At 41.7% G+C, this 27,804-nt stretch overlaps 2 protein-coding genes across 5 annotated transcripts in view; both read left to right on the top strand.

Annotated features, from left to right (window-relative positions):
- LOC109921859 (sodium channel protein type 4 subunit alpha-like) overlaps positions 1-27,804 on the top strand; it is a 1,322,739-nt gene that overhangs the window by 908,146 nt on the left and 386,789 nt on the right. The window lies entirely within an intron of this gene.
- The window catches only part of xylb (xylulokinase homolog (H. influenzae)), a 254,231-nt gene that overhangs the window by 7,768 nt on the left and 218,659 nt on the right, over positions 1-27,804 (top strand). For all 4 annotated transcript variants that reach the window (XM_048612391.1, XM_048612384.1, XM_048612400.1 and 1 more), the window contains exons 3-9: positions 3,161-3,230; positions 6,494-6,574; positions 6,661-6,747; positions 10,613-10,741; positions 16,872-16,937; positions 21,600-21,672; positions 23,068-23,186. In XM_048612391.1, coding sequence (XP_048468348.1) covers positions 3,161-3,230; positions 6,494-6,574; positions 6,661-6,747; positions 10,613-10,741; positions 16,872-16,937; positions 21,600-21,672; positions 23,068-23,186 — 625 coding nt within the window. The remainder of the gene's footprint in view (positions 1-3,160; positions 3,231-6,493; positions 6,575-6,660; positions 6,748-10,612; positions 10,742-16,871; positions 16,938-21,599; positions 21,673-23,067; positions 23,187-27,804) is intronic.

Raw genomic sequence — 27,804 nt, 5'->3', positions numbered from 1 at the left:
AACACTACCCTAGGGAAAAGACCTTTGCTATTCACATTATTTATGCCTGTCATGATTTTATAAATCTTTATAAGGTCACCCTTCAATCTCCTATGCTCCAGGAAAAATAGTCCCAGCCTATCTGATCTCTCCTTATAACTCAAGCTTCCAGTTCCAGTAACATCCTCGTAAATATTTTCTGCACCTTTTCCTGTTCAATAACAGCCTTCCTACAGCAAGGCAAGTAGAACTACATGCACTATCCCAAAAGTGGCCTCACCAATGTCTTGTACAGCTGCAACATGACATCCCAACTCTTATTCTCAATGTTCTGACCAATGAAGGCAAGAGTGACAAACACCTTCTTATGAGGAGGGATTGAGAATTTAGGCCTTTACCCTCTGGAGTTTGAAGAGCGAGAGGAGATCTATATGATGCCAAAGGGAATTAACAATGTAGATGCAGAGAGGATGTTTCCTCAAGTGGATCAATCTAGAATGACAGGTCTTAGTTTTACAATTAAGGATAGCAGTTTTAAAACAGATGAGCAGAAATTACTTCTGTCAGAGGATTGTGAATCTGTGGAATTCATTACTCCAGAGTGTGGTGAATGCCGGGATATTGACTGAAGTCAAGGAAGAGACAGACAGATTTTTAATTATTAATTTGAAGGTTCATGGTGCACGAGTAGGAAATTAGAGTTGAGGCTGAGATGAGATCAGTCTTGGTTGTATTAAATGGTGGAGCAGGCTCGAGGGGTGGAATTGCCTACTCCTGCTTCTAGTTCTTATGTTCCTAACAACAATAGGGCCCACCACCTCCCACATCAAGCAGGTACAATACATCACCTGGCCCTGCATATCTATTTTATTCACTTAGTTCTTAATTTGTTTTGTTATAAGTTTCCAGTTAGGCTTTAGTTTATTAATCTGTGAAGTATTTATCTTATTTACCTTTAATTTGAAAGCAACTTCTAGAAAATCAAATTAGCAGCTGTTACCAACCAATGAACTTGTGATTTTCTAGTGATGTTACTCTTTGCTTGAAGATACCAAGAACTGCAGATGCTGGAGTCAGAGTCAACACAATGTGGAGCTGGAGGAACACAACGGGTCAGGCAGCATCAGAGGAGTACGAAGTTGACGTTTTGGGGCGGGACCCTTCTTCAGAACTTTGCTTTGTCTTTGGCCCCTGATCCTGGACCTCAACTTATCCAGTTAAAAAGACTTGACAAACCATGAACTAAAAACACTGAATTCCCACGCTGCTCCAAAATCCCAGAAACACATCTTCACTCTGCAGTGCCTCACTCTGGATGTACTCTCTCAGCTGCTTGTGCAAAGCTTGCTGATTTTTAAACTCTCTTGTTAATGAATAATCTGGATACCTCTGTTTAAAAAAAAAAAAAATCAGTTAACCTGCCTTCATTGGTCTTTGGAGAAGTGGGTTCCAAAGACTCTTAGTTTCTGAGAGAAAAAAAAATCCTCTGTCTTAAATGGAAACCTCCTTATTTTTAAAATATAATATCTCATTCTACTTGCAACAAGAAATTTCCTTTTAGCATCCACCTTGTCCAATTCTGTCAGAATCTTACATGCTTCAATAAGATTACCTTTATTTTTCTAAACTCCAATGGATACAGGCTTAGCTTGTCCAACCTTTCCTCCATAGATAATTCCCTTATCTAGATATCAGTTAAGTGAAACTTCTCTGGACTGTTTCGACATCGTTAATATCATTTCTTAATAAGGAGACCAAAACTGTTCATTACTGTGTGAAGGTCTCACCAATGCCCTGTAGAACTGTAGCAAAATGTTCCTATATATAGAGATAACACAGTGTGGAGCTGGAGAAACACAGCAGGCCAGGCAGCATCAGAGGAGTAGGAAAGTTGACGTTTTGGGTCGGGATCCTTCTTCAGAAATGGGGGAGGGGGAAGAGAACTCGGAAATAAATAGAGAGGGGAGGGGTGAGGCTGGAGAAGGTAGGTGGCATGGTGATAGGTGAGTGCAAGTAAGCAGTGGTGGGGATTGGACAATGAGGTGGGAGGAGCAGATAGGTGGGAGAGAAGATGGACGGGTTAGGGTTATATATCTGTTCTATATTTCATTCCTGTTGCCTTCCTGATTACTTGGTGTAACATTTTGTGATGCATGCACCAGGACAACCAGAACCCTGTGTACCTTAGGGATGCGCAATCTTTCTCGATTTCAATAATACATTCCTTTCCAGTCTTACTGCCAAAGTAGACAAATTCACAATTTTTTGCTCACCCACTTAACCTAGCAATATCAATTTGCAGATTCTTTACATTCTTTTCACAACTTACTTTCCTACTTATCTTTGTGTAATTGTAAATTTAGCAAGCCAAATATTCTGTTTCATCATTTGAGTGATTAAAATAAATTGTGAATGATTGATGCTCGAGCACAGGTCTCTGCGACATTTCACATCTGGAGTACTATGTGCGTAAACAAGAGTCGTCCATCAACGAGAGATACTGCCTTGGAGGGAATGTAACAAAGGTTCAGTGGATTGAAAGGATGGTCCTGTGAGGCGACATAAGTAAACATAGTCTTTATAATCCCTTGAATTTGGAAGAACGACAGGTGATCTAACTAAAGCATATAATTTTTTTTAAGGGTCTTGAGAAAATGTTTCCCTGGTTGCAGACTCTGACTACATAGTCATAGCCACAGAATGAGGATATTGTTCAGTCAAGGCAGAGATCAGTTGATCTTTGAGTCCTAATATTTGCAGGATGTTTGGAATAGAGCTAGTTGGTTGAGTTGAAGTAGCAGTCCTAAAAGGCTGAATGGCCTATCACTGCTCCTATGTCTTTTGGTCTTATGATCAGCTGTGATCTTGCTGAATGGTAGGGCTGTTTTGAAGGGTCAAATGACCTACTTCATCATCTCTTTCTTTTGGTTGATATGGAGATTACATTTGAGATGTGAGGATTGGTAACCATTCTGGAGAATTTTGCATGTATGAAGTACTTATGTGGAATGTTGTCTTGTGAGCTGAAATACTTCTAATGGAGTCCACATTGCTATAGATTATCTGTGATCGGTGTAAAGGATAGATTTGATTAGATAAATGATGTTCCCTTATTCAGTGTTGTTTTATCATCTTAACTAGAATAAAAGTTGTGTTCCTCAGCGGTGCTGTTTATTTCTAGAACTCAGGGTGGTGCCCACGTACATGATGACAAGCTGACTGTTACAACACCAGTGCTACTGTGGGTAAAGGTATGAATGTGAAATCATTTTTTTATTCTTCATGCGTGGGATAAGGGTATTGCTGTCGGTCCAGAATTTATTGCCCCTCCCTAATTGCCCAGAGGGCAGTTAAGAGTCATCCACATTACTGTGGGTCTGGGGTCACATATAGGCCAGACCAGGTAAGCATGGCAGTTTCTTCCCTAAAAGACATCACTGAACAAAATGGGTTTTTCCGGACAATCAACAACAGATTCATGATCATCACTAAACCCTGAATTCCAGATTTTTACTGAATTGAAGTTCCACTATCTGCCATGGTGGGATTCGAATGAGTGTCCCCAGAATATTAACTGGGTCTCTGGATTAACAGTCCAGCAATAATACCCCTAGGCCGTCACCTCCCTCCTATCATCTGCTAAATATGCCTTCGTGTAAGTGTCACAGTTCAAGGTCCTGAGCTGTTTTTGCACATAATAAGTTTGGAGATCAGTACTTGTTTATATGAACTTTGAGCAGTTTGTCTAAAGAGGATTTGTTTTAACATGTTAAATTGAATCCAAGGTAAATGGTGAAGTAGGAACCAAGGCACAGTACTTATCCGTGATATTTTGTTTATTCTGGCATGCAACGTTACAGATCTCTGCATCCTCAAAGGAGCACTCTAATACAAAATAAACTGTAAAGGAAACCATTAAAATCAAATCAAAATGTTGTTTTATTCAGGTTTTAAAAATTATTTTTAATCAAGCCCTTGCTGAGATATTTGTATCATCAATAGCCATGGGTGAGGTGCCAGAAGACTGGAAGTTGGCTGATGTGGTGCCACTATTTAAGAAAGATGGTAAGGAAAAGCCAGGGAACTATAGACTGGTAAGCCTGACAAAGTTGTTGGAGCGAATCCTGAGGGGCAGTATTTACATGTATTTGGAAAGGGAAGGACTGATTAGGGATAGTCGACATGGCTTTGTGCATGGGAAGTCATGTCTCACTAACTTGATTGAGTTTTTTGAAGAAGTAAGGAAGGTGATTGATAAGGGCAGAGCGGTGGACGTATTCTATGTGGACTTCAGTAAGGCGTTCGACAAGGTTCTTCATGGTAGACTGGTTAGCAAGGTTAGATCACATAGAACACTGGAGAACTAGCCATTTGCTAGCTAGAAGGTAGAAGACAGAAAGTGGTGGTGGAGGGCTGCTTTTCAGAATGGAGTCCTGTGACCAGTGGTATGCCACAAGGATTGGTGCTGGATCCACTGCTTTTCATCATTTATATAAATGATTTGGATGTGAACATAGGAGGTACGGTTAGTAAGATTGCAGATGACACCAAAATTCGAGGTGTAATGGACAGCGAAGAAGGTTACCTCGGAGTACAACGGGATTTTGATCAGATGGGCCAATGGACTGAGGAACGGCAGATGGAGTTTAATTTATATAAATGTAAGGTACTGCATTTTGGAAAGGCAAATCAGGACAGGACTTATACACTTAATAGTAAGGCCCTGGTGAGTGTTCCTGAAGAGAGAGACCTTGGAGTGCAGGTTCATAGTTCCTTGAAAGTGGAGGCGCAGATAGACAGGATAGTGAAGAAAGTGTTTGGTATGTTTGTCTTTATTGGTCAGTGCGTTGAGTATAGTGGTTGGGAGGTCGTGTTGTGGCTGTACAGGACATTGGTTAGGCCACTATTGGAATACTGTGTGCAATTCTGGTCACCTTGCTGTAAGAAGGATGTTGTGAAACTTGAAAGGGTTCAGAAAAGATTTGCATGGATTTTGCCAGGATTGGTGGGTTTAAGCTATAGGGAGAAGTTGAATAGGGTGGGGCTATTTTCCCTGGAGTGTCAAAGGCTGAGGGGTGACCTTATAGAGGTGAATAAAATCATGAGGGGCATAGATAGGGTAAATAGACAAGGTCTTATACACAGGGTGGGGGAGTGAAAAACAAGAGGGCACAGGTTTAAGGTGAGAGGAGAAAGATTTAAAAGGGATATAAGGGGCCACTTTTTCATGCAGAGGGTGGTGTGTGTATGGATTGAGCTCCCAGAGGAAGTGGTGGAGGCTGGTACAATTACTACACGTAAAAGGCACCTAGATGGGTATATGAATAGGAAGGGTTTAGAGGAATGTGGGCCACATGCTGGCAAATGGGACTAGATTAATTTAGGATATCTGGTTGGCATGGACTAGTTAGACCGAAGAGTCTGTTTCCGTGCTGTACATCTCTATGACTCTTTACCATTTTAAACATTTTATGACATATCTCTACGGGAGGTGAAACTTGAACCCAGACTTATTGGCCTAGAGATAGAGATACGGACACTTTACTACAAGCCCTCAAGCTTCTTTTTCATTCATTTATTTTAAAAATATGTTATTATGTACCTTTTAGGCAGGTGAGATTTGAATGTAAACTTGAGTTCTGAGTTGGGGTCCGTGCCACTGTGCTGCAAGACCCTCTAGTCCCTTTTTATGTTTCTTTTTGTGTGTTCAAAGACAGTTAATCAATATCTATTACTGGTTTAGTCTTAATCTTAAATATATAATTGATGTGACATTAACACAACAGACATGTGCATTCTGCATTGTGGCTCCTCGAGCATATGAAAAATTTTTGTGAAACAACTTGCATTTACGTAAAGCTTTTATCTGGACACCTCTGGGGGTTTTACAGTGAGTGAAACCATTTTAAGTGTATTCACTGTTACAGTGTACAAAAATAAGCAGCCAACTTTCACAAACACTAATGTGATGTTTTTGTGTTGTTGGTCAAGTGTCAAATATTGGTCAGGACACTGGAAATAATTTTCCTGTCCTCCTCCAGCTTAATGCAATGGACTCTTTTCCCTCCGCTCAAGTAGGTAGGTGGGGCCTTGGTTTAACATCTTATCAAAAGATAGCACCTCTGACATTGCAGCACTCCCTTAGTAATTCACTGGACTATCAGCCTTGATTATTTTGTTAAGGCCTTGGAGTGGGACTTGAACTAAGAACCTTATGACTCTTGAGATGAGAATCCTGTCAACTGACACAAGCCACTGTGGACATTCTGCATAGATTGAGAGCAATGTCAATTCATTAAAAATGACTGGTTGGTTAGAAAGACATCTAGCCTTTGGGTTTATATTTTCTTTTAACCCTGTTTTTGTAAAGATAGCACTGATGATTTGAAGGAAAGGAATTCATAATGTATCAGAATGATCCTGTCAAATATAACCTTACAAGAAGATGAAATGCAGACAGTGATCATTTGTGATGTTTCTTGAATATTGATATTAAGTATTCTTGTATTTCCAGGCCCTGGATATACTTCTAGAGAGGATGAAAACCTCAAACTTTGATTTTTCTAAATTGAAATCTTTGTCTGGCACTGGTCAAGTAAGTGATGTTAATTTTTTCAAATAAAATTAATTTTTTTGTGCTTCTTGCAAAGGCTTGTTAAAATACATTTGTTTCTTTCACAGCAACATGGTAGTGTTTATTGGAAAGAGGGAGCCAATCAGACCTTGAATAACATGTCAAGTGATCATTCTCTGTATCAGATATTGGAGGTGAGGATTTGAACAAATTTTGCTCATAATAGACTGTGAAAAGTTTATGAGGGATTCAATCCTTTACAGATTTTGAATTATGCGTAGAGCAGGTTAATAGGATTACATGTCTGTATTTAAATCAACTGCTTTATAAAACAGATGTCCTGCATTAGATTGCTCATTTTCACCTCTGGGAGCTGTGCCGTGAAGCAGGTGGACAGAATTTTGCCTTTTCATTCACTCTTTAGACAGGATTTTGGTGCCCCACTGAGGGTGGGAACTGAAGCAGACAAATGAACAATTTGGCACACAGTCACGTTGGGTGATTAGAGTTAGTAAAGAAAGTGATCTGTGTGCAGATGATCAGTTGAGATGGTTTTAACCACACAGGAGTCACTGCGCTATAAGAGGGATGTACAGTGAGCATTGTGAATTCAGCTGACCCACAAGCAAGACAATAGTGGAACTTGGTATGGCGGTTTAAAAAAAATGACAAAAAGAGCACAGAACTGTGGATGCTGGATGGTATCAGGTATTTGGAGATAGTCAATTCCAAAATTTTTAAACCCACAATAAAAGCATAATCCCATTAATACCAAAACACCCCTTCATAAATTGGAAGAAAAACAACAGCTTTTATATGGTAGCCAAAACACATTTTATGTAGTACTCAGAAACACCACTCATACAGTACTGACACTAGAGTTCCTGTCCCTAACAACTTGACAGGTTTAGATCACTTGTAACTTAAACTTGTGGACAGGAACTGCAGATAGCTTTTTCATGGAGCAATTAGACACCTGATCTTAAATATAATTGGCTTTAAATAGCCTCTTCAGGGTTTTATCCCAATACTGCTGGTCTGTCACTAACTCTTTACTACAGGGTAAACTGGTTTCACTATCCTTTCCTTCTCAGGAACGCTGGTATGTACGAAACATCTTCATCCAAGGACTTCACAGGACTGCTCCAAACTCAAAGTAAAACTAAATAAAAATCCTACTCCAATCTATAGATGTTTCCCTTAAAAAGAAAAAAGTTCCAGAAATCTCTAACAAACCTTGAGGCTGCATTATTTGTCTTGCTGGATCGCAAAACAATCTAAGGTAAACAAAAATCCATTAGTAGTGCACAAAAACCTATTCTAAAACTAGGCCTCAAAAACTGTTTTAAACAAAATCCGTATGACTACAGAATACTTTCAAGTTAATTATTAACTTCAGACACATACAAAACCCACAGGTTACTGACTCAAATACCAAAAACCCAAGCTTACAATAAATGATATTAAAAATATATATAAACCTCAGTTTACATCACAGCCCACATTTGTCCAGCGATCTCAGTAATTCAGAAACAGAAACAGAAATTGCCGGAGAAACTCAGCCAGTCTAGTAACATCTGTGCAGAGAAAGCAGAGTTAGTGTTTTGAGTCCAGTGATGATTCAAAGAGCCTTAATTCCCTCCATCACTTCCCTTTTCCAGTTTTGCTATTAAAGAATAGAAAGTCACATGTCTGCAATCATGACCAAACATTTCCAGTTCAAATAATAAATAACAACTTATACCATCGCAAGTGAAAGATACTCAAGTAAACTGTTGAGTGAAATGAAAGATTCAACGACCTAAAACCAAAAGATAGATATAGGACCAAAAGTAGGCCCTTCAACAGCTGATCTGATAATCTTCAACTTCACTTTCCTGCCTTTTCCCCATAATCCTTCTAAATAGTGTTCCGTTTATGGCCTTGGATGAGGTGGAGGCAGCTGCTTGGATGTCTCCATGTGACTGAGATGCCTGTGGCAGCTGTCCTTGTGGATATGTCAGTGGGGCGTCTTCAGAGGGTAGTGCACCAGTGTCAATGCAGGGATATCCTCCATCACATAAATTCTATAGCCAGAAGGGACATGAGTGCCACTGATAATGGTGGCAGCCCATGAGAAGTGCTGCCCTCCTCATCAGTGATTTCCTCAACCCTTTAATAAACCTCTGGATGTGAGTACCAGCGGAGTGCTACTGGCATCCACATGCGTTTTTGCACTATTAGGAATACTGACCAATGCTATAGAATGCTGTGTGCTATTTATGCCTACCAGTGCACTGTTCTTGTGACCGCTCAGGGTGCTGTTGTATACGGTCCTCCATGAGGATGACCACTCTACGTAGGAGCTCATGTGGGCTCCTCCATTCTTAGTCCATGTCTCCACATTGCCTCAGGGATCTCTGACATGTAGACAGACAGACATCTCACTGCTAGTTAATTAGAATTTAATTTCTTGTAGCTCCTGAGGATATAACTCCATGGCTGTGTCTATTTACTCACATTTGAGGGAAACTGCCCAGGGCTGCAGCTAGCTTGCTCACTCCTCCTGTATGTTCATGACATGCTGTTCATCCACTACTAATTTTCCCAATTGTATGTAGGCCCTCTGATGCAACTATATCTGCACTGTTGGAAGGTGCTCTTGAATGACATGATGATGCTGGGCCTGTGGCTTTGCTGTCGTCTGAGGATCCCAGTGATACTGCACAGACATTGCCGTGCCCCTCGTCTAAAAGGGATATTATGCTGATTTAAAACAAAGAACAATACAGCACAGGAACATGCCCTTCAGCCCTCCAAGTCTGCGCTGACCATTGTAAAATAGTCTTCAATTACAGGATCTGTATCCCTCTATTTCCTTCCAATTCATGTATTTGTCCAGGTGCTTCCTGAATGCTGCTAATGTGTTTGTTTCCACCGCCACCTCTGGCAGTACGTTCCAGGCACTCCCGTCCTTTTGTGTGAAAAACTTGCCTCGCATATCTCTTTTAAACTTTTCCCCTCACACCTTGAACCTGTGACCTCTAGTAATTGAGCCCTCCACCCTGGGAAAAAGCTTCATACTTTGACAGGGTCGTCTCTTCTGCTACCCTCCAGAGGCCCCCTCCTGTATCTTTCCCACACCACTTCCAACATGACCTCAAGGCAACATCACTAAACTGTGGGGTAACTGCCATTGGTGCCTGATCTCTGCCTCTTGTCATCCTCACTTCTACCTGCCATTGTGTTGGAAACTTTCTGCAGTCAGTCCTTTGCACTTTCTGACTCCTGCCTCCTTTGTACTGCCTTGAACCAGCTGCCAAATATATCCTCCAACCCATCCATGTCTATTTTCCAGAATTGTTGTGACCTAATACTATTTCCCTGCCATGGAGTTCGGTTACGACTGAGAAATTGTTTTGAAGTCCGGGTCCTGACCCCAAATGGAAAATCCTCCTTTTGTTTTAAGTAATTATTTTTCTTAGTCCAATTCTGCAGAAGTCCTCCAAACATCATACGGAGTCCTGGAACCAGGAACTATTTAAAAAAGGCTGTCTAGCATGGAGGTTCCTTGAAGCTGGATTATTGATTGGGGAAGAAGTAGTCCCACATCCTTTCCACTGATTATACAGTGATGCTTTTCAGCACGCATTGAATAGTCACTACATGTCTGGAATTTTTTCCACTGTTTAAATTTTTTTTATGTTTGTGAGCTTGTCTGCTGTGCGTGTATGTTTCCTAATCGCACATCCTAATTTGAGAGAGTTGATAAAAGTTGCAAATTGTCACTCAGTTGCTGGAAACTTTGAAATTATTGACAAATCTAAGTAGGCATTTAACACAAACACAGAAATTGCTGAAAAAAGCTCAGCAGTTCTGAGGAGAAGGACCAAAAGATCCAAAAAGTTAACTCTGATTTCTCTTCAGAGATGCTGCCAGACCTGCTGAATTTTTCCAGCAATTTCTGCTTTTGTTTCTGATTGACAGTATCTGGTTTTTTCGGCTTTTATTTTTTATCAGGTATTTAATGTAATCATTATTCAAAGAATTCTCCCCCCCGCCACCGACTTTTCTCTTTAGTCTAGTTTCGCTGTAAAAGACTCTCCTATCTGGATGGACTCCAGTACCACTGCAGAATGCCAGCAACTAGAAAAGTCTGTTGGAGGGCCACAGAAACTTGCTGACATCACCGGATCACGTGCTTATGAGGTATGTTTTTAGTCCAAAGATTGCAAAAGTGAAAATTGAACAAATTAACAACAGCATTGAGTGATGCTGTAGCTTCCAATGAGGGAAGAAGTGGGAACATATTGACAGGCAATGCATAAATATTTGCTTTGGATGTTATTTACTGATATACTACTTTGAGGACTAATGTGGCATTATGTGATTTTTGGAACAAATGGTCTTAAAGTCTCATAACTTTCGATAGCTTAAAATCTATACACGTACATGAGGCACAGTTTTAGTTTAGTGTTTGAATGTCTCTACCTCACTAGATGTTCTGAAATCTTAAATCCTGTATGTTAGGCAAACTACATACAATTATAATACGGAGTTAACAAATAATTTTGGGCTGAATGTAACTTTTTTGGCCAAGTCCGAATTATGTCGAATTTGTTTGAAAGCATATCTGCTGCAAGACCTATCAAGTATTCTTACTTCACCTTACCAACCGTGCTTCACAAGCTACCTATCCTGTCCCTATGGATGTTCCTCACATCTGACTCTGGCCCATCTTAACATGCTCTGTTCCCAGAATAATTTGTTATTCAGTGGATATCACAAATTCATCAACATCCCTTGCACCCACACCATCTCTAAAAGCCTGGTGTTCACCCAGACAAGCACTGTCAAGTGCAAGATGTCACCCTTTGAAATCATGTTATTTTAGAAGAATGTGTTATGTATATTTCCACACACACACACACACACACACACACACACAAAGAGCCTGTATTAAATGGGAAAATAAATAGTGATATCTTGAAAAGACTTCATATTACAGTAGAGGAGGCGCTGGAGGCTTCTAAATGCATAAAGGTAGAAAAATCCATGGGACCTGATCAGGGTACCCCAGAATTTGAGGGTAAAGATTGCTGGGCACATGGCTGAGATATTTGTATCATTGCCAGCCATGGCTGAGGTGCTGGAAGACTGGAGGGTGGCTAATGTGATGCCATTATTTAAGAAAGATGGTAAGGAAAATCCAGGAACTATGGAGCGGTAAGCCTGACATCAGTGGTGGGTAAGTTATTGGAAAGGGTCCTAAGGGACAGGATTTATAAAGGCAAGGACTGATTAGGAATAGTCAACATGGTTTTGTGCATGGGAAGTTGTGTCTCCTAAATTGATTGAGTTTTTTGAAGAGGTGCCAAAGCAGTTTAGATAAAGGCAATTTTATAAAGGCATTCAACAAGGTTCTGCATTGTAGACTGGTTAGCAAGATTAGATCACATGGAATCCAGGGAGAGCTAACCAGTTGGATACAAATTTGGCTAGTAGGTCAGAGAGAGAGGGTGGTGGTAGAGGGTTGATTTTTAAACTGGAGGTCTGTGACCAGCAGTGTGCTGCAGTGATTGGTACTGGGTTCACTGCTCTTTACCATTATATAAATGATTTGGATGTGAATATAGAAGGTATGGTTAGTAAGTTTGACACTAAAATCAGTGATGAAGTGAATTGGTGGACAATGAAGAAGATTATCTCAGAGTATAATGGGACCTAGATCAGATGGTCCAATGGATCGAGCAGTAGTAGATGAAGTTTAATTTAAATAAATGTGAGGTGTTGCATTTTGGTAAGGCAAACCAGGCAGGGCTTATACAGTTAATAGTAAGGCCTTGGAGTGCAAGTGCATAGTTCCTTGAAAGTGGAGTCGCAGGTAGATGGGTGAAGATGATGTTTGGCACACTTCCCTTCATTGGTCAATCCAAGTCTAGAGGGGTTTAAGGTGAGAGGGGAAAGATTTAAAAGAGACCTTTGGGACAACTTTTTCATGCAGAAGGTGTGCGAGTTTAGAATGAGCTGCCAAAGGAGATGGTGGAGCCAGGTGCAATTAGAACATTTAATAGGCATCTAGATATGAATAAGAAGGGTTTAAAGGGATATGGGCCAAATGCTGGAAATGGGCCCAGATCAGTTGAGGATATCTGGTCAGGTTGTACGAGTTAGAGGGAAGGGTCTGTGCAGCTCTATGACTCTAAATAAATGTGATGTTCCATTTTTAAAGATATGTTTTGAAAAATAATATTCACTACAAACTATTTGAATGAACTTTATTGCAAAGTTTAAATTGCTGTGACGCAGGTTAAAAACATAGAAACATAGAAAATAGAAATGGGAGTGGGCCATTCAGCCCTTTGAGCCTGCTCCACCATTCAAAATGATCATGGCTGATCATCCTATTCAGAGTGAAGTGTCCCCACAACCAAGGGATCAGATCTGAGCTCTGCAGTCCTGCCACATCCATTTGGAAGTGGTGGTGGTTAAGTGGTTAAACAACTCATTGGAGGAGGAGGCTCCACAAATATCCACATCCTGAATGATGGAAGAGCCCAGCGTATCAGTGCAAAAGATAAAGCTGAAGCATTTGCAGCAAGCTTCAAACAGAAATGCTGAGTTGATTGATTCATCCCCAGCCTCACAGATACCAGTCTTCAGCCAATTTTGTTCACCCCATATGATATCAAGACATCAGTCTACTCTCGATCATCAGTAATGTGATGGATGGTGTCACCAACAGTGTTGTCAAGCAGCACCTGCTCAGCGATAACCTCACCAACTTCTACAGATGCACCATTGAAAGCATACTGCCCAGGTGCATAACGGTCTGGTATGGCAACCACTCTGCCCAGGACCGTAAGAAACCACAGAATGTTGTGTGCACAGCCCAGACCATCACAGAAGCCAATCTTCCATCTATGGACTCTATTTACTTGGTTTGGCAGAAGGTACAGAAGCCTGAACATACGCACAAGCAGATTCAGGAACAGCTTCTTTTCGGCCGTTATCAGACTGTTGAGTGGACTCTAGCCTCAAATAATATAACCTGTATTCCTCTAAGTTTTTTTGATCTATACATCCTTTGCTTGCTGTGATCTGCCTGTACTACTCATAAACAAAGCTTTTCACTGTATTTCGCTACACGTGACAATAAAATCAATGAATCAATCAATAACCTATTCAGTGATGCCTAATTTAGGTTCCGCCAGAGCCACTCAGCTCCTGACCTCATTACAGCCTTGATTCAAACATTGACAAAAGAGCTGAATTCCAGAGGTGAGGTGAGAGTGACAACCCTTGACATCAAGGCTGCATTTGACCGAATGTGGCATCCAAGAGCCCTTGCAAAACTGGAATCAATGGGAATTAGGGAGCAAACTCTATGCTCGTTGGTGTCATACCTGGTACACAGGAAGATAATTGTACTTGTTGGAGTTCAGTCATCGAACTCCAGGGCATCTCTGCAGGAGATCCTCACAGTAGTGTCATCACCCCAACCATCTTCAGCTGCTTCATCAATGACCTTCCCTCCATCATAAAGTCAGAAGTGGGGATGTTTGCCGACGATTGCACAATATTCAGCACCATTCACGATTCCTTAGATACTGAAGCAGTCCGTGTTCAAATGCAACAAGATCTGGACAAGATCTAAACTTGGGCTGACGAGTGACAAGTAACATTCACACTACACAAATGCCAGGCAATGTCCTTCTCCGTTAAGTGACAGTCTAACCTTTGCCCCTTAATATTCAATGGTGTTACTATCAATGAACCCCTCACTATCCACATTCTTGGGGTTACCATTGACCAGAAACTGAACTGGACTTGCCATATAAATTCCTTATTTGGAAGAGCAGGTCAGAGGAAAGGAATATTGTAATGAATAACTCGTCTCCTGACTCCCCAGAGCCTGTCCATTGTCTACAAGGCAAAAGTCACGAGTGTGATGGAAATCACCCCATTTGCCTGGACAAATGCACATCAGGTGCACGGTCTTGTGGGTGGCATGTTGGCTCAGTGGTTAGCACTGCTCCTCACATTGCCAGGGACCTGGGTTTGATTCCACCCTCAGGTGATTGTCTGTGTGGAGTTTGCACATTCTCCCCCTGTCTGCATGGGTTTCCTCTGAGTGCTCTGGTTTCCTCCAACAGTCCAAAGATGTGCAGGCTAGGTAGATTGGCCATGCTAAATTGCCCGTAGTTTTCAGTGATGATTAGGTGGGTTATGGGGGAATGGGTCTGGTTGGGATGCTCTGAGGGTTGGTGTGGACTTGTTGGGCTGAAGGGCCTGTTTCCACACTGTAGGCATTCTATGATGATGAGTACAGCTCCAACAACACTCAAGAAACTTTACACCTTACAGGACAAAACAGCACAATTTATTGGTACCACATTCATGAGCATCCACTCCTTCCTCCACTGACACTCAGTAGCTGCAGTTTTGCCTGTCTACAAGATGCATTAAAGAAACCCTTAGACGCACGTTCCAAACCCACGACCACTTCCACCTACAAAGACAAGGGCAGTAGATACATGGGAACACTATGATTTGCAAGTTCCCCTTCAAACCATTCACCATCCTGATTTGGAAATATATTGCTGTTCTTTCGCAATTGTTAGGTCAAAGTCCTGGAAACTCCTCCTAAGAGTATTGTGGGTCTATCATGGACTGCAGCAGTTCAAGGAGGTAGCTCACCACCACCTTCTCAAGGGGCAATAAATGCTAGCCAGTTAGTGAGGCCCATGTCTCATGAGTGAAAAGGTTTAAAGAAAGGTACTCTGTTTCCACTTTCTGCTCATACCCTTTGATCCCTTTAGCCTTAAAAACTATTTCTCCTTCTTGAAAACGTTCAATGTTTTGGCCTCAAACATCTTCTGTGGCAGAAAATTCCACAGGCTCACCACTTTGAGTAAAGACACTTCTCCTTATGTCAGTCCTAAATGGCCAAACTGTAACTATTGACTGTGAGCCCTGATTCTGGACTCCCCAGTCATTGGGAACATTCTTCCTATATTTACCTTTGCTAGGGGAGGCAATGGCCTAGTGGTATTATCACTGGACTGTTAACCCAGAGACCCAGGTAATGACCTGGTGACATGAGTTCAAATCCCACCACGGCAGTTGGTGGAATAAATATCTGGAATTAAGAGTCTAGTGATAGTCATGAATCTGTTGCTGATTGTCAAAAAAATCCATCTAGTTCACTATTGTCCTTCAGGGAAGGAAACTGCCATCCTTACCTGGTCTGGCTTACATGTGACTCCAAACCCACAGTAATGTGGTTGACTCATAACTGTCCTCTGGGCAATTAAGGATGGTCAATAATGCCAATCATCTCTGTAAATGAATAAAGAAAAAAAAATCTTGATGGAATTTTATAGGTTTCTGAGATCTCCCTCATTCTTCTAAACTCTGTGTATAAAAGTGAAGTGGATGTGAATGAGGGTAGTGTACTGACATGGATAGAAAACTGGCTGGTGGACAGGAAACAAAGGGTGGGATAAAAATGGGGTATTTTCTATGTGGTTGCTAGCAACTAGTGGAGTACAGCCGAAATCACTGCTTGTACCTCAGCTATTCACACTATATATTAATGATTTAGATGCAGGAACTAAATGTAATACCTCCAAGTTTGCAGATGACACAAAGCTGAATGGGAGGATGAGCTATGAGGAGGATGCAGAGATGCTTCAGTGTGATTTGGACAAGTTGAGTGAATGGATAAATGCATGATAGATTAAGTATTATCCACCTTGGTAGTAATAACAGGAAAACAGATTATTAGCATATTATAATTAAAATTATTATTTAATTGCAACGCATACACCAAAAATGTACAGAATAATGAGGGAATTATGAACTGGTAGAACCAGTTTTGTCAAACTGTGTAAGATTGCCTTCATGTATTGTTCTTCCATTGATTTGACTTCACACTGTTGCAGTGTAACCAGCTATGTAAAACCAAATTAAAAGCTACTTTGAAGCCTTGTTGCATTTAAAGTTTTTGCAATAAGTAAATGTTGGATTTTGCTAATCAGCTTCTGAGAAAAGCTCTGAACATTAGCTTGAATGTTATGGGAAGAAAATTTAACTGATTTTTGATAGCAGACTCTTTTCTAACAACATTACTGGTGTCAAATCATTACCATAAATGGTTACTAGAGCAGGTTTGAAGGGCTGAATTGATTATTCCTCCTAGTTATTATTTTCTAAAGATTTTAAGTGGAGTAAGTTGCACTTTAGCATTTCAGTCAAGTGAAATGAAGCAATAAATACTTGAACTAGGATTGTTTTTGACTAGTTGTTAAACATTTATATATTTTGCACCTCTTAGCGCTTCACAGGAAATCAAGTTGCAAAGATTAACAAAAAGAACCCTGAAGATTACAAGAAAACTGAGGTAAATGTGAGAAACTTGTTGCAAGGCAGAAAAACAGTCTTTTTGTTAGTGGTGAAATGCACGCTTTCATCTTGACAGTAGTTTATGACCACTGAATACAGTGTTTCCATGGTCTGATGGCTCTATAATATAGTGCTCATGCATTGAGACCCAAGTAGATTTGGATTTCAACCAATTAAGATGCACGGACATCTGTATGAGTGGCAAATTAAAACAACTGGAAGTGCTGGCACATCAAGAAACTGACAGGAACTCATCAATTTCTACTTTTGACTTGTGTGCGCACTACAGTGTTTGGGAAACCATTGTACATCAGGCAGTCCTGCCTTTTAAATATGTTAAACACTTATCATCATTGGCTGCTGTTTTAATTCAAAATTCTGACTAACTCTGGCCTTTGGAACTCAACCAAAAACAAAACGAGAAGACAATGGGAATTAACAGAATTGACAATTTGATGGGCAAGAAAGGCTTTAAATGCTGCGGTATTAGGAATAGTATTGGTATTTTATTCAAGACACACTTGCAGCCCAAGGGGTAAATTGCAGTTTGACTTGCATAAGAAAATTACATATAGACTAAGTAATCAGGTTAAAAACATGCAACATATGACAATATATAGCAGGTCTTCCTACAGCACATGGATTATAGCGTTCAAGAAGGCAGCTTACCACCTTCTCAAGGGCAAGTGGGGATGGGCAATAAATAGCTCAGTCAGCAATGCCTTCATCCCATGATTGAATTTTAAAAAAAACTCATAATCATAGACCAGTTACAGCAGGAGACCATTTGGCATTGTGTTCTCTGCAAGAATGACTTAGCTAATTCTGCTCCCTGCTTTTGCTTTGTAATCTATAAATCCGTTCTTTTCAGGGATTTAACTAGTTCCCTATTGAAAACCTTGATTGAATCTGCTTCTGCCATACTGTCAGGTAGTATATTCTAAATCCTAACCATTTGCTGTGTGGGTGGTTTTTCCTTATCTCACCTTTGATTCTTCTGCTTTTCACCTTAATTTGGTGTTCTCTGGTTCTCATTCCTTTTGCCAAAGCAAATTGGTTCTCTCTATCTATTTTGCTTGAACCTCTGATATCGAACATTTCAATTAAATCTATTGTCATTTTTCCTTAGTGCAAACAATCCAGCTCCTCAAATCTGTTCATGTAAAGAAGTCCCCCATCTCTAGAACAAATTTAGTGAAATTATCCTTTATCTTTCTTTGCATCTTTCCTAAAGGGCATTGTCCTGAATTGGATGCAATACAATGAGGCTAAATTAGTGTTTTTCGTAGGCTCAGTTTAACTTCCTTGCTTTTGCACTGTATCCCCCTTTTGGAATTGAGTTTTTGGTAAGGCTTTATTTGAAAACCCATCTTGAAATCAAAATAACATTTGCTTCTTGCTAAAACTTAAAATGAGAAGCTTGAAGCCTAAGTTATGATTTATGTCATGGATATTGTGTCCTATTGCAATCACTTATTTTCAAGTAAATAAACAACCTCTTCGACCAACAGCCACAGCTTGTATTTATATTCACTATTAATTTGATGAAAAGTTCCAACTAAGCTTTGCAGAAGTTGTACAAGGCAATTTATGACAATAAGCCACAAAAATGTTGGAACAGATGACCAAAAGCCTGATTAAAGAGGAAAGTATTGAAACATGTTTTGGATCGAGATAGGTTCCCAGCACAGTTAAGGGTAATAGGCCCTCCAGGTTCCAGAGCTAATCAGTGGCATTGCACTTAAGAGGACCACAGCCTTCACTACAACTAAGTAACTGAAGTCATCCTTTCACCAATATATGTTCCCAGTCAATGGTATTTTGAACAAATCTGACCCCAGAGTGAAACCTGGCTTGATAGGTTATAGAAGGGTCTAGGCCCGAAACGTCAGCCTTTCTGCTCCTATGATGCTGCTTGACCTGCTGTGTTCATCCAGCTCTGCACCGTGATAGGTTATAGGTTTAATTTTTGCAGTTGGCTACCATGGTAGTTAGTTATTGAACAAATTCATACAAAGCTGTTAATGTTCTTTGACATAAGAATGCAAGTTTATTACACAAAAAAGAGACCTTGGAGTGCAGGGTCATGGTTCCTTGAAAGTAGAGTCCCGGGTAGATAGTGAAGAAGGCATTTGGTATGCTTGCCTTTATTGGGCAATGTGCATTGAGTATAGGAGTTGGGAGGTCATGTTGAGGCAGTATAGGACATTGGTTAGACCACAATTGGAATACTGTGTGCAGTTCTGGTCTCCTTCCTATAGGAAGGATGTTGTGAAACTTGAAAGGGTTCAGAAAAGATTTACAAGGATGTTGCCAGCGTTGAAGGGTTTGAGCTATGGGGAGAGGCTGAATAGACTGGGGCTATTTTCCCTGGGAGTGTTGGAGGCTGAGGGGTGACCTTATAGAACTTTATAAAATCCCGAGGGGCATGGATGAGGTAAACAAACAAGGTCTTTTCCCCAGGGTGGGGGAGTCCAAAGCTAGACAGCATAGGTTTAAGGTGAGAGAGGAAAGATTTAAAAGGGGCCTTAGGGGCAACTTTTTCATGCAGAGGGTAGTGTGTGTATGGAACGAGCTGCCAGAGGAAATGATGGAGGCTGGTACAATTACAACATTTAACAGGCATCTGGATGGGAATATGAATAGGAAGGGTTTAGATGAATATGGGCCAAATGCTGGCAAATGGGACTAGATTTATCTAGGATATTTGGCCGGCACCGATGAGCTGGACTGAAGGGTCTGTTTCCGTGCTGTACAGCTCTATGACTCTAAAAGAAAAAAATCAAAGCATATGATATTTTTTTAAAAAGTTAAAATAAAGAGTAAACAATGTTTCAAACTGTTTTCCAGAAATATACTCTACAGATACTCAATCCCATAGAAATATCACTCCTACCTCAACTCTTTAATTTCTTGTTTAACTGACCCTTTCCAGTTCTCCTCCTTGGACTGCTGACTCCTCTTCTAACTCCGCTGGTCTGAACCGCTTCAGTTCTACCAACTTGAAAACTTCTACAAAAACTCTCATAGCTTGGTGACTTCAGAAACTAACACTATTCTGCTGGTGAGACTGTTCTCCTGAATTGAAATCCTGACAAAAGTAAATTAAACTAGTGGCCCATGGTCTGTTTTTCCTGTATGTCAAATTTCAGAAGTGTAACCACTTGATCATTTAGAATCATGCGTATCCTGCTTGGCACTTAACTGAGTCAATTGCTTTAATGACGGGTCACTGTCCCAAAATACTTTTTGATCTCTTTAAAAGAAAAAGCTACCTTCAAAGAACTGAAACCAAAATCCCTGTGCTGCTGTTTTTAAAATCCATATCCCTAAATGAAAACAGGTATATTGTAAAATATTTAATCATATTTCTTTAAAAAATTAAATTAATAAAAGCAGCGAAATCTTAACATAGGAGTGGAGTTGTTGCATCTATACAAATGATTGGTAGACCACATCTCGAGTATTGTGTACAGTTTTGGTCCCTTTAGTTGAGGAAGGATTGGAAGCAGTTCAGAGAAGGTTCACTAGGTTAGGAGAAATGAAGTGGTTTATTTGCTAGAGTTTAGGAGAATGAGAGGAGATCTAATTGAGGTATATTAGATGTTACAGGGGATTGACAAAGTTGATGTAGAAAGGAAATTTCCCCTTGTGGAGCAATCTAGAATGAGAAGTCTTAGTTTTAGGTTAAGGGAAGGCACATTTAAAAGGAGGAATTACTCCTCTCAAAAGGTCGTGTGTCTGTGGAATTCAGTACCCCAGAGTACAATTGATGCTGGGTCATTGGTTAAAGTTAAGGAGGAGATAGATGTATTTTCAATTAGTAGTGGAATAACAGGTTCTGGGAAGGGGTCAGAAAAGTGGAGTTGTATTAAATGACTGGAGGCACTGAAAAGCCTTCTCTTGCTCCTGGTTATGTTATTGTGTAGACAGTGAATCAGTTGAAAATCTAAACAACTATTTAAAAACCCTTAATAATAACAGGATGTTATAGACCAAGCTAAGTTGTTTCATGTTGTCTGGCAGAGATCTTTGCCAGAAGTCACACGACACAGGGTTATAGTCCAACAGGTTTATTTGAAATCACAAGCTTTCGGAATGTAGCTCCTTTGTCAGGTCCGAAAGCTTGTGATTTCAAATAAACCTGTTGGACCGTAACCTGGTATTGTGTGACTTCTGATTTTGTCCACCCCAGTCCAACAACGGCACCTCCACATCAGAGATCTTTGTATGCTTATCACCAACTTTTTGTTTGGAAGAAGTTCTGCAATCTATCAGACAAATATCTTCATACAGTGCAGCTGAATGGGCACAGTTATGTACAAATCCTGGAGGATTGCTTTACTGTCTGAATTATGGACATTGATTTCTGGGAAATGTTTAAAATATGAGTAAAAAAGCTCATTGTAGACTGAGCAATCTTACCGTTAATATCTACAAATTGAAGATAATATTATTGAAAATAGTTATTATTTTTGTTCAGCACAGAAAGCTAACCCTTCCTCATGTCTGTTCATTGCAGTGTTCATTTTATTCTCTTATTTCTAATCTACCTGTGCTCCCTTGATTGATTGCGAGCTGAATAGATGATGCTAACAAACTGGTTTTTGTATTTTAATAGTGCATAAGCACTAACATATCTTACTTTCTCCGGCTGTAGAGAATCTCTCTCGTTAGTAGTTTTGTTGCTTCCCTATTTCTTGGAGACTATGCTGCAATTGATTATAGTGATGGTAAGTTTATTTTATTACTAATGTGTTGTTTCCTCTTATTTATTGCTTGTGCTCTCTCTGTTTAGTAGGGAACAGTTAGGCGATCACACCTAAACAGGTTTAAAACAGAATAAGATCATTTGGACCAGTGAGCATGTCTCCTTTTGATTGGAATTAGCCTATCCTTTATTGCTTATTTAATAATTTACATTTTTAATGCTGGCCCAAGCTATATCATCAATAGGTCAAGAGTTGCATATAATAGAAATGCTGTATCATTCCATAGGGAATTTTCAAGGAATATTACCAGCAATTTGAAATGATCTGGATTTCCTGATGATTTGACTCTACACCTCTGAATTCCAAAGACAGTTTAATTAGACTTTAGACTTTAACTTGTGCCAGTGGTATGGAGATGACGGAGGTTCTGGCTGCTAGTCGGAGACTCAGTGAGAGGCGTGTTGCTTTTGTCAAAATTATGTGCTACGCAACCACTTGACTGGCCAGAAGTGGGTTTTTCCCGGCATCAAGCACCATAGGGCGGAAGACACAAACAGTGATCAATCATTGCTTTTTGTTGAGTAATAAATGTTAGTTAGGAAACTGGGGGAATTTCTCTTGCTTCTTCAAAGAGTAGTGTAGCACTTGTTTATATCCAAAGGAACGTGAAATCAGAGTCTCAGTTTAACATCTCATTCAGATGATATCCATAAAAATCTGGCACTCTTTCTGTATTTCACTACAGTGTCAATATAAATTGTGTGCTGAAATCTTTGGAGTGAGGCTTGTGATCTTCCCTCACTTATAAGGCCAGGAGTATGGATGTTTGCTGATGATTCATCAGTAAACAATTACATTCCTCTGATAATGAAATTAAAACAAAAACTGTTTAGATGTAGGCTTATCAGGTAAGTTGTGACAAGAAACGTTCATGAGATTGCTTCCTAAGATGAAAACTTTTCCTGTGCTGAGAAGTTGAGTAAATTGGACCTATACTTTCTGAAGTTTAAAAGAATGAGAGGCACTGTCAGCAAAACTTGTAAAAATCTGTGAGGTCTTGATACTGTCAGAGGCTGTTTCTCAGGCTGGTGAGCCTAGGGGTTGGTGTCATGGTCTAAGCATTCAATGGGTGGCAATTTAAGACTGAGAAATTCTCCATCCAGATACTCTGGGGGGATAATCTGTCACTGATCATGTTTAGTGCTAAGAGGGACAGAGTTTTGGACGCCAAAGGAGTTATACAATGTGAAGATAGAGCAGGAAAGTGTATTGAAGATAGAGCAGGAAAGTGTATTGAAGATCAGGGAATGCAGAGTTGAGTGGCCATATGGCCTACACTTATTACTTATTGTTCTTAGGCCCATTTCTCCCTAACTAACCTGAAATAATTATCACACCTTTGCTACATTCCTCTAGGTTCTGGTATGAATTTGATGGATATCCATGCACATGAGTGGTCACAGCAGTGCCTTGATGCCTGTGCATCAGGTCTGAAGGAGAAGCTTGGTGCTCCACTCCCATCACACACTATACTGGTATGAAATTAATGAGAATCTTAATTCTTGTTCTACTCATCATGGTACCTCAAAAACAATCGACTATTCTTGAGTTACTGGTGTAGGTGAACAGAAATAATGCCAACTCTTAGAAAACAGCTGGATGAAAAGCCTAAGTAGTTTAAGCTGCTGCTTATTGGTAAAGTAAACATAGAATCTTTGAAGTTATGAAAAGAATGATATTTCCAGTCATAGCAGAGGGTTCCGATACTGGGGTAAATTTAGAAGGTAAAAGTGAATAGATTAAATTAACAATTCTGTTTTACAGTAAATATATTTCATTGGAATACGATATCAGGGAAAACTACTGAAACGAATACTTGACTCAAATTCATGAAGGAAATAGATGCTTTTCTTGAGCAAGAGAGATTGATAGAGCTGGCAAGGTGGCTGACATGATCAGCTAAAAAGGGGAGGATTTATCATTCCAAATGATCCATTTCGTTTCTTGAAATTGCATTCTACAAATTTTAATAAATCAATTTCACACAACCAATCAGTGCACACCCTGATGTTATAAAAGCACATAAAATGGTGTATAAATGTAGTGTAATTTTCTTTGGGCATTGTTTTCTACTGTCCTCCCCGATTACAAGAACATAAGGACATAAGAACTAGGAGCAGGAGTAGGCCATCTGGCCCCTCGAGCCTGCCCTGCCATTTGATAAGATCATGGCTGATCTTTTTGAGACTCAGCTCCACTTACCCGCCCACTCACCATAACCCTTAATTCCTTTACTGTTCAAACATTTATCTAGCCTTGCCTTAAAAACATTCAGTGAGGTAGCTTCAACTGCTTCACTGGGCAGGGAATTCCACAGGTTCACAACCCTTTGGTGAAGAAGTTCCTCCTGACCTCAGTCCTACATCTGCTTCCCTTTATTTTGAGGCGATGCCCTCTAGTCCGAGTTTCACTTGCTAGTGGAAACAGCCTCCCTGCCTCCATCTTATCTATTCCCTTCATAATCTTATATGTTTCTATAAGATCTCCCGTCATTCTTCTGAATTCCAATGAGTACAATCCCAGTCTACTCAGTCTCTCCTCATAATCCAACCCTCTCAACTCTGGAATCAACCGAGTGAATCTCCTCTGTACCCCCTCCAGTGCTAGTATATCTCTTCTCAAGTAAGGAGACCAAAACTTCACACAGTATTCCAGGTGTGGCCTCACCAGGACCCTATACAGCTGCAGCATAGCCTCGAGACAACAAGGTGCAGGGCTGGATGAACACAGCAGGCCAAGCAGCATCATAGGAGCAGAAAGGCTGATGTTTCGGGCCTAGACCCTTCATCAGAAAAGGGGGAGGGGAAGGGGGTTCTGAAATAAATAGGGAGAGAGTGGGAGGCGGATAGAAGATGGATAGAGGAGAGGATAGGTGGAGAGGAAACAAACAGGTCGAAGAGGCGGGGATGGAGCCAGTAAAGGTGAGTGTAGGTGGGGAGTTAGGGAGGGGATAGGTCAGTCCAGGGAGGATGGACAGGTCAAGGGGGTGGGATGAGGTGGGAGATGGAGGTGCGGCTTGAGGTGGGAGGAGGGGATAGGTGGGAGGAAGAACAGGTTAGGGAGGCAGGGACGAGCTGGAGTGGTTTTCGGATGTGGTAGGGGGAGGGGAGATTTTGAAGCTTGTGAAATCCACATTGATACCATTGGGCTGCAGGGTTTCACGAGCTTCAAAATCTCCCCTCCCCCTACCGCATCCCAAAACCAGTCCAGCTCATCCCCGCCTCCCTAACCTGTTCTTCCAAGACAACAAGGTGCAGGGCTGGATGAACACAGCAGGCCAAGCAGCATCATAGGAGCAGAGAGGCTGACGTTTCGGGCCTAGACCCTTCATCAGAAAAGGGGGAGGGGAAGGGGGTTCTGAAATAAATAGGGAGAGAGTGGGAGGCAGATAGAAGATGGATAGAGGAGAGGATAGGTGGAGAGGAAACAAATAGGTCGAAGAGGCGGGGATGGAGCCAGTAAAGGTAGGTGGGGAGTTAGGGAGGGGATAGGTTAGTCCAGGGAGGACGGACAGGTCAAGGGGGCGGGATGAGGTTAGTCGGTAGGAGATGGGGGTGTGGCTTGAGGTGGGAGGAGGGGATAGGTGGGAGGAAGAACAGGTTAGGGAGGCGGGGACGAGCTGGACTGGTTTTGGGATGCGGTAGGGGGAGGGGAGATTTTGAAGCTTGTGAAATCCACATTGATACCATTGGGCTGCAGGATTCCCAAGCGGAATATGAGTTGCTGTTCCTGCAACCTTCGGGTGGCATCGTTGTGGCACTGCAGGAGGCCCAGGATGGACAAGTCGTCTGAGGAATGGGAGGGTGAGTTGAAATGGTTCGCGACTGGGAGGTGCAGTTGTTTATTGCGAACCGAGTGTAGGTGTTCTGCAAAGCGGTCCCCAAGCCTCCGCTTGGTTTCCCCAATGTAGAGGAGGCCACACCGGGTACAGCGGATGCAGTATACCACATTGGCAGATGTGCAGGTGAACATTTGCTTGATGTGGAAAGTCTTCTTGGGGCCTGGGATGGGGTTGAGGGAGGAGGTATGGGGGCAGGTGTAGCACTTCCTGCGGTTGCAGGGAAAAGTGCCGGGTGTGGTGGGGCCGGAGGGGAGTGTGGAGCGGACAAGGGAATCACGGAGAGAGTGGTCCCTCTGGAAAGCAGATAAGGGTGGGGAGGGAAAGATGTCTTTGGTGGTGGGGTCGGATTGCAGATGGCGGAAGTGTCGGAGGATGATGCGTTGGATCCGGAGGTTGGTGGGGTGGTATGTGAGGATGAGGGGGATTCTTTTTTGGTTCTTATTGCGTGGACGGGATGTGAGGGATGAGTTGCGGGAGATGTGGGAGACACGCTTGAGGGCGTTCTCGACCACCGAGGGGGGGAAGTTACGGTCCTTGGAAAACGAGGACAACGGAGATGTACGGGAGTGGAATGCCTCATCCTGGGAGCAGATGCGGCGGAGGCGAAGGAATTGGGAATAGGGGATGGCATTTTTGCAGGAAGCTGGGTGGGAGGCGGAGTATTCTAGGTAGCTGTGGGAGTCAGTGGGCTTGAAATGAATATCGGTTTCTAGGTGGTTGCCCGAGATGGAGACAGAGAGGTCCAGGAAGGGGAGAGAGGTATTAGAGATGGTCCAGGTAAACTTAAGGTTGGGGTGGAAGGTGTTGGTGAAGTCGATGAACTGTTCGAGCTCCTCATGGGAGCACGAGGCGGCGCTGATACAGTCTCAATGTAACGGAGGAAGAGGTGGGGTTTAGGGCCAGTGTAGGTACGGAAGAGGGATTGTTCCACGTAACCTACAAAGAGGCAGGCATAGCTTGGGCCCATGCGGGTACTCATGGCCACCCCCTTTGTCTGTAGGAAGTGGGTTGCAGGAACAGCAACTCATATTCCGCTTGGGAACCCTGCAGCCCAATGGTATCAATGTGGATTTCACAAGCTTCAAAATCTCCCCTCCCCCTACCGCATCCCAAAACCAGTCCAGCTCGTCCCTGCCTCCCCTAACCTGTTCTTCCTCCCACCTATCCCCTCCTCCCACCTCAAGCCGCACCCCCATCTCCTACTGACTAACCTCATCCCGCCCCCTTGACCTGTCTGTCCTCCCTGGACTGACCTATCCCCTCCCCAAATCCCCACCTACACTCACCTTTACTGGCTCCATCCCCGCCTCTTCGACCTGTTTGTTTCCTCTCCACCTATCCTCTCCTCTATCCATCTTCTATCCACCTCCCACTCTCTCCCTATTTATTTCAGAACCCCCTTCCCCTCCCCCTTTTCTGATGAAGGGTCTAGGCCCGAAACGTCAGCCTTTCTGCTCCTATGATGCTGCTTGGCCTGCTGTGTTCATCCAGCCCTGCACCTTGTTGTCTCGGATTCTCCAGCATCTATAGTTCCTACTATCTCTGCAGCATAGCCTGCCTGTTTTTAAACTCCATCCCTCTAGCAATGGCATAAAAAATTCCATTTGCCTTTTTAATTACCTGCTGCACCTCTAATCCTACTTTTAGCGATTCATGCACAAGGATCCCCAAGTCCCTCTGCACAGCAGTGTGCTGCAATTTTTTACCATTTAAAACATAGTCCATTTTGCTGTTATTCCTACCAAAATGGATGACCTCACACTTATCACATTGTACTCCATCTGCCAGACCTTTGCCCACTCACTTAGACTATCTATATCCCTCTGCAGACTTTCAGTGTCTTCTGCACACTTTACTCTACCACTCACCTTAGTGTCATCTGCAAATTTTGACACACCACACTTAGTCCCCAACTCCAAATCATCTATGTAAATTGTAAACAATTGCGGTCCCAACACTGATCCCTGAGGCACACCACTAGCCACTGACCGCCAACCAGAAAAACACCCATTTACCCCTACTCTTTGCTTTCTACTAGTCAACCAATCCTCTATCCATGCCAATACATTACTTGTAATACTGTGCAACTTTATCTTGTGTAGCAGCCTTTGGTGTGGCACCTTGTCAAATGCCTTCTGGAAATCCAGATACACCAAATCCACAGGTTCCCCATTGTCCACCATGCAAGTAACGTCCTCAAAAAATTCTACCAAATTAGTTAAACATGACCTACCCTTCATGAACCCATGCTG

The sequence above is a fragment of the Rhincodon typus genome, chromosome 2, assembly GCF_021869965.1.
Source record: "Rhincodon typus isolate 14 chromosome 2, sRhiTyp1.1, whole genome shotgun sequence".
In the NCBI taxonomy this organism is placed as follows: Eukaryota; Metazoa; Chordata; class Chondrichthyes; order Orectolobiformes; family Rhincodontidae; genus Rhincodon; species Rhincodon typus.
The sequence above is the reverse complement of the archived record's forward strand: the minus strand, read 5'-3'. Positions and strand labels throughout refer to the sequence as shown.